Genomic DNA, 7,009 nt, shown 5'->3' with positions numbered 1-7,009 from the left:
ACACTCGGGCGCACTCAGCTTCACGTTTTATTTGGGTTTACGACAGACAGATGGTTCCCGAGTCAGTGTTCGAGGCCCGTGCCACCCCCCCACGGGCTCAGGACAGACCCACCGGTGCCGCCTGGGCTCCTGGCCCAAGAGCAGCCCCAGCAGCAGCCCCAGCCCCCTGGGGGAAGGGGGGGGGGCTGAGTGGGGAGCAGGGGGTGCCTGGGCAGAGCAGGGGGTGCCAGGCAGCTGCCCCCAGCTCTGTTAGCAGCAACAAAGGTTCGAGCAAGCAGCCTTCCCTTTCTGCCCTCACTGCTGTCCCAGTTGGGGCCAGCGGGCAAGGCATCCACTCTGTAGCACAACTGGGAGCGAGCCGATGGCCCCAGCGTAGAGCCCGAGGCCACGGGCACAAGTCACACAGGTCCCAGATGCCAGTCCCCAGAGCTGGCCCACGGCCGAGGCACGGATGCTGACTGAGCAGGCTCCAGGGCCAGAGGGATGTCAGAGGCAGCTCCTCAGGTTGGGAGGCTGCAAATTCAGTCCCAGAGCCCCCAGGTCCCGCAGAGCTGAGCCCCCGGCTCGGGGCACTGGGGAGGAGATGGCAGGGACCGGGGAGGAGAGCCTGGCTGGAGCGATGGAGGGGACCAGGCAGGAGGCACGAGCAGCGGCTCTGGCGCTTGTTAGCTGATGCTCCCTCCCTTCAGGCTTTTACAGGAGACTCTCCCCAGCTTGGTCAGGAAGTTTTTCTGCTTCCACTGGGCCACACAGTCCTCAGAGATGCAGAAGTCGGCCTGGGGAGCAAAGCAGGGGAGACAGGGTCAGGCCTGGGCTGCCGGTGGCACCTTGCTCAGCCGGTGGGGAGGTTTGTCTCCTCCCCGGCTTTGCTGACAGTAGCAAACAGGGGCACTGAGCAGCCAGTAGCTAATTTGGGGTCACGCAAGTGGGGACACTGGCCCTAAGCGCTGCCCCACTCAATGCCTGGAGCCCCAGCTACTCTGAGCTGTGGCCCAGGCTCCCGGTGCAGCCCCTCACCTGCAGCTTCTCGAAGACCTTCTTCTTCGGCTTGAGCTCGTCGTCGGGCTCCCCGCTCTCGTAGCCCTCCACGTAGACGCGCTCCCCGGCGCAGCACCCGGCCGGCGGGTCCAGGGGCTCCACCTGCCGCGGCTCCCCCACACTGCGGAGGGGTGTAGAAGAAGCAGAGTCACCCCAAGGCAGCACCCATCTGCCCCCCAGAACCACCAGGCTCTGGGACAGGAAAGGGGGGTCTGGACTGCACCCCCGGAGGGGTACGGCCCCCCTATGTCCCCTCCCTCACCTGGAGGCACACAGCACCATGCCCTGAGACTCCACACCCCTCATCTTCTGGGGCTTGAGGTTGCACAGCAGCACCACCAGCCTGTCCTGCAGCTGCTCCTTGGGGACAAACTGCACCAGGCCACTCACCACGGTGCGGGGCTCAGGCTCCCCCACGTCGATCTTCTCCACGTACAGGCTGTCAGCGTCTGGGTGCTGCCAAGCAGAAGCAAAGTGAGGAGCAGGGAAGGGGACAGAGCCCCCCTACATGCACTGAGTGCCCATGCCACCACCTGGGAAGGTTACTCTCCTCTCCCCGTTGTACCCGTACCTTTTCCACACTGATCACTTTGCCAACACGGATGTCCAGCCGGGATGGGACCACATTCTCTGGCTCCGAGTTCTTGGTGCCCTTCTCTGCAGGCTCTGCAGTGCAAAGGGAACAGTTTTGCCGCTCAGCATAAAGCCAGGGAGTTGGCCAGGCCCTGGGGAGCACACAGTGACCCCCAAACGCTGGCCCTGGGGCTCCCTGAATTCCCTGCTTGTCTCTAGACCAGACAGCATGGTCCCTCCTCTGTCCTCTCCAGGCCAGGCAGACACCCCTGCTGTTGGCCTTTCCTCACCCTTCCTAATGCTCTCTGGGGCTGCTCCTGAAACTGAAGTTTCCAAACTTCTCTCTAACCTCAGCCCCTGAAGGGACTCTCCCACCCAGCCCCACTTTCCTGAGCTCCCAGCACCTCCTTACTGGCTTTGGAAGGGTCGGGATACGCTGCGTTGGTCAATTTCTTCAGTTCCGGGCTGTTGAATTTCTCTCTGATGGGATCAAGCAGTTTGTTCAGGGCCACTTCCACCGAGTTCTTCAAGTCTCCGGGATGCACGACCTGTATCATGACAAACAGACAGGTTCCTGCTTGGTTTCCTCCCAGGCAGGGGGAGCAGCTGAATTTGAATCACTGATCTGAGGCCAAAGAAGAAGGAACTGGAGATGATGCAGGGCAGGGAGATGAACCCAGCACTTAAGACTCATTCCTCCTCGGAAAACAAAGCCCCTCTTCTGGACGCTTTCACTTGCAGCCTCAGCTGGGAACAGTTAAACTGTTGCCCTGTTCCAGGATGTGGCTGATGTGGTCCTGTCCTGCACCAGGACAGCTGCTGCCCCCAAGTCCTCTCACCTTCGGGCTCTCCTGGTGAGCAGCACCCTGCCACCCTACAGCCACTGGGCCGTGCTCTGCTCCACACTTTCTCCAGTGTGGATTTCTGTCTCCCACTGCTGCTGAGAGCCCTCCAACAGCGCTCTCAGGAGCGGTTCAGTCCCTCCTGACACTCACCTGATCAGCAAAGTCCTTCTCCAGGGCCTCATAGGCCGTGTAGGTTTTGTTTCCTCCCCATTTTTCTTCTCGTAGAATGACAAATTCTGCAACACACAGATTTTAATGCTCAGATTAACCCAAGCGGAGACTCACCCTCTGCTCAGCCAGGTAAACCACCCAGCTTCAGGGGACACACACTGCTGTCCCCTCCTCTTACCCACAGAAAAACTAGCCCCAGCGCCCAAGCGTGGGGAGCTCCTCACCTGACTTGAGGGGAAAGAGGACGTGCTTGATGAAGGAGAGGACACCGTTGTTCTCCACATTCCCTGGCTCGCAGAAAGCCTTCTTCAGCTTCTTCTTCACATCCTCCTTGCGGTCCAGAAGGTCGATCTTTGAGTCCTGCAGGAAGAGATATCCGCAGCCTTTTACCCAACCTCTCGCCCAAAAGAGACAACTCGTGCTGGAGTTGCTGCAACTTCTTCTTAGACCCCAGCATGAGTAGAGAGAGAAGTCGCCTTCTCTTGGGGTGCAGCCTCTGCACGCCCAGCCATTAACCCATCCCCCTGCAGAACCCCTGACCACAGCCACCGTTCAGGGACCAACCTCTTCTGATGAGCTCATTTTGCTGCCTGTCAGACCAGGAACCATGGGGTTCATCAAATGGACGCGCTTGGCATAGCCCAGGGAAGGAAGGTACTGGGAAAAAGCAAGGAGGCAAGTCATGGACAATCCTCTTCTGAAGATCAGCTTTAACCCACAATCCCTGTTTGCTCCTGGGTCCAGGTAAATTGGGGACCCAGAAAGCTATCGTGAGTTCACGGGGCGCAGAAAGCCACAGCCAGGGATACTGGCAGCACACCAGAGCCCTGCAGACCACGAGAGCAGCAGCAGGAGCTGCAAAGGGTGCTGTGGTGCCAACCAAAGTCACAGACACTTCTCCCAATGGATTAGTGAGTGTTTGAACCCTGAGCCAGGCGTCAGCATCGCAGGGGGCTCAGAAACACCCCCATTTCCTCACCTTTTCTGCAAAGGTGAATATCTTCCTCTGATCAACTCCTCCAAACTGTGCGTCGACCTTGAGGTACTCCTCATCCAGGGCCTGCGGAAAGACACACGCAGCCTTGAGACTGGACCCAAGACTCCACGCTCCAGCTGCGCTCAGCCTTTGGAGGTCCTGCTCATCCCCCAGGATCTGCCCAGTCTCCTCCAGGTCAATCCTGCCACAGGGTTGGGAGCTCCCTGGACTGCCTGCTGTGCTGCAGTTGGCTGGAGTCGCTGTAAAAGCAGCTCTGTGTTCAGGTTATGCTTTGTGCTGCTGCCAGGTGTAATATCGGGGTGGAGTATAACGACCTTGGCATTCAGCCTCATGCGTCCCTGCCGTCCCGGCTTCCCCCCAGCACCTCCCCAGCCCAGCAGCTCCGCTGACCGGCCTCGCCACGACGCACCTGCAGGCCTGGGTAGAGCAAACCGCTCAGCAAAGGGTGCTCCACCTGCTTCACCACCTCCGCACCCGCCTTCTTTGCGTCGTGCTGCGTCACCACAGAGGAGAGGCGATAGACGTCCAGCGTGTACTCCCTGTGGGAAGGGACAGCGCTGTTAGCACCAGGGAGGGAGACATCTTTTAGAGCCGCTTCATGTAAACACTGGTTCTAGCCACAGCAAGAGGAGCCCAGATCTGGAGGCACCTTCACTTTGTTCCCTGAATGACAGTGCCTGGGAGCAGGCTCAGGGACAGCAGAGCCCCAGCTCAGGCTCTCTCTTCCTGAGAGGGCCAGACGCCCCAGGACTCACTTGCTGAGCTGGTAGTCAGTGCCCCGGACAAACTTCAGCTTTTCCAGGGGCACCCCAATGCTCTCCAGCATGGCTTTGATCACGTTCTCGTAATAGCGGGTGCGCAACTCCAGCAGCTCCCAAGGGGCCTTCATGTTGTCTAGGTAAGCGTGGAGATCAGCAAAGAGTATCGTCACCTGGTACAAAGGGGGACAGAGTCAGTGCCGCCCTGCTCAGGGGAAATGCACATTCCCACCCACTGGCGTGGCAACAGAGTCACACAGGGCTCCCAGCCTGGCCACCTACCTCACACCCTGCCTTCAGGAAGTCTGCAATCTTGGACATGGGCACAAAGTAGGCCACGTGCGGCTTGCCCGTGGTGGCAGTCCCCCAGTAGATCTTCAACTCTCGCTCTTTCAGGATGGCCATGAGCTTATCCTCCCCCAACACCTCCTGTGGAGGGCCAAGACAAACATCTGGTAGGGCTGAGCCTCTCCAGAAACACGCTGAGGGAGGACGTGGGTAGGAAAACGTTTCTGCTGAATGGCCTAGCCCCGAGCTGTGCCCAGGCTCCGGCCCACCATTCATGCAGCGTGTCCCCGGGGCTCCTGACAGGTCCTGAGGCTGATCCAGGATCCCCTCCGCTATGCCCAGGGCCTGCCTCGGTCCGGAGCCGCCCTCCCCAGGCCCCGATCTCCCCCTCCCGGCCTGCCCAGGCCCCGATCTCCCCGCCTCGGCCTGCCTAGGCCCCGATCCCCCCACCCCAGTACCTGCAGGTTCCGCGTGATGAGGTGATACTTCTCCTGGGGGCCGGGTGCAGGCTCCATGGCGGCAGCTACAGGGAAGGAGACAACGTTACCGAAGTCACCAGCCCTCCCGGGAGCCCGCCGATGCCCTGCCCGGTCCCGGGGCCGCCCCGCTCCCCCCCGGCCCGGCCCCACCGACCTTCCCCGCGTTGCATCAGCCCCGCTCGGCGCTCGCCCGCCGCGCCTGGGCGTCACTTCCGGCGTCGGAACGCCGAGCTGCCGATGAGGAGGGGGCGGGGCCTCGCTCCGCCAATCGGGAGGCGCCTCGCGGGCGGGGGTGTATGTGTGTGTGATAAAATGGCGGCGGGTGAGCGCGGCGCGGCCTTTTCCGCCGCCAGGCCTGGCCCAGGCCCCGGCAGTTCATTGGTCTTAGTATAGCTTCTTGTTTATCGATTTAGGTTATTTGCTCCTTTTTCCCGGTCGGGGCTCGCGGGAGCAGCCGGCGCCTGGACGGGAGGAGGAGGAGCAGCCGGGGGCGGGCCGGGCCCCTCCCTCGGGGCGGCCCCGGCCCCGCGCAGCGCTGTTGGGCGCCGGTTGGGCGGTCCCGGGCCGTGCCCGCGGGATGGGGGTTAAAAGGGGGCTGCTGAGGTAGGGACAGGCCTAGAGCGGGTACGAGTAAAGCTGTCATAGAGAGGGCGAAGTTAGGGAGCTGCAGAGGTGAAAGGCCGGTATTTGCCTGTGTGCTGTGGGGTGAGAAGAGAGCACAGTCCTCACCTCTCACGATTTTGCTTTTTCAAAGGAGATAACCTTGTCGTGGGTAAATCACGGGGCTGAGGGAAGTGTTAGGCCATGATTGCCTCCCTCTGCTCCCCGTTCTCTCATCAGGGCGCAGATCCCAGGGCAGCGCAGTGCTGTCAGTTGGTGGGATCTGTGTCTGGCTGTGGGGAGTGGAGCGGGCAATACGGCCAGTCCGTGAGCCTTGGCAGAACTGTGTTTCTCAGTAGTTTTGTCTTTTGATCTCATTATTTACTGAAGCTGTGCTAGAAACCCACATAAAGTATCCACCTGAAGTACTGTGTCCAGCTCTGGGGCCCCCAGCATCAGAAGGACATGGACCCGTTGGAGCGGGGCCAGAGGAGGCCACAGTGATGCTCCGAGGGCTGGAGCCCCTCTGCTGTGAGGACAGGCTGAGAGAGTTGGGGAGGTTCAGCCTGGAGAAGAGAAGGCTCTAAGGAGACCTTAGAGCTCCTTCCAGTCCCTAAAGGGGGCTTCTAAGAAAAATGGGGACAAACTTTTTAGAGGGCCGTAACAATAGGACAAGGGGTAATGGCTTTAAACTTAAAGAAGGTAGATGTAGGCAAGATATAAGGAAGAAATTGTTTACACTGAAGGTGAGACACTGGCCCAGGCTGCTTGGAGAGGTGGTAGATCCCCCCATCCCTGGAACCATTTCAGGCCAGGTTGGGGGGCCCTGAGCAACCTGATCTGGTGGGAGGTGCCCCTGTTCATTGCAGGAGGTTGGACTAGATGACCTTTAAAGGTCCCTTCCCGCCCAAACTACTCTGTGATTCTGAAGCATGTATAGCTTTCCAAAGAGCTTTCCTTTGGCTGCCCCATGAAGAATGACCCATCCAGGGCTGGGCTTTCGCAGTTGGGGGTGGGCTGACCATATGAGCACCAGTGCTGGAACGAGGGACAGGGTGTGAGGGTGGCAGCAGGCAGCCTTGTCTTACATCAGTTTAAGAGCCATTTAAACTGTTAATGAGCGTTACCCTGGTGTAAATCCTGGAACAGCCCCTGAATTCAGCACACATCTGTGGGGAATGGCAGGGGGCTCTGGGCTTGGTTGCATAGTTACCGGGGTTCTGCTTCCAGAATCAGTTGCTGTAGGGCTGAAAGTGCAGA

General features: G+C 59.9%; 1 protein-coding gene across 1 annotated transcript; it reads right to left on the bottom strand.

Moving 5' to 3' along the window:
• Positions 1-15: 15 nt before the first annotated feature.
• On the bottom strand, positions 16-5,324 carry YARS1 (tyrosyl-tRNA synthetase 1). Its single transcript, XM_074162050.1, has 14 exons — positions 5,304-5,324; positions 5,129-5,193; positions 4,665-4,811; positions 4,380-4,555; positions 4,034-4,163; positions 3,607-3,687; positions 3,192-3,284; positions 2,852-2,987; positions 2,607-2,692; positions 2,024-2,159; positions 1,610-1,704; positions 1,301-1,494; positions 1,018-1,159; positions 16-776 (listed from the first exon to the last, which is right to left on the bottom strand). Exons 1-14 carry the CDS (start codon positions 5,317-5,319, stop codon positions 666-668), a joined length of 1,608 nt encoding a protein of 535 aa, XP_074018151.1. The 5' UTR covers positions 5,320-5,324; the 3' UTR covers positions 16-665.
• Positions 5,325-7,009: the final 1,685 nt, after the last annotated feature.

This window comes from Numenius arquata, chromosome 21 (genome assembly GCF_964106895.1).
Source record: "Numenius arquata chromosome 21, bNumArq3.hap1.1, whole genome shotgun sequence".
Classification (NCBI taxonomy): domain Eukaryota; kingdom Metazoa; phylum Chordata; class Aves; order Charadriiformes; family Scolopacidae; genus Numenius; species Numenius arquata.
The sequence above is the reverse complement of the archived record's forward strand: the minus strand, read 5'-3'. Positions and strand labels throughout refer to the sequence as shown.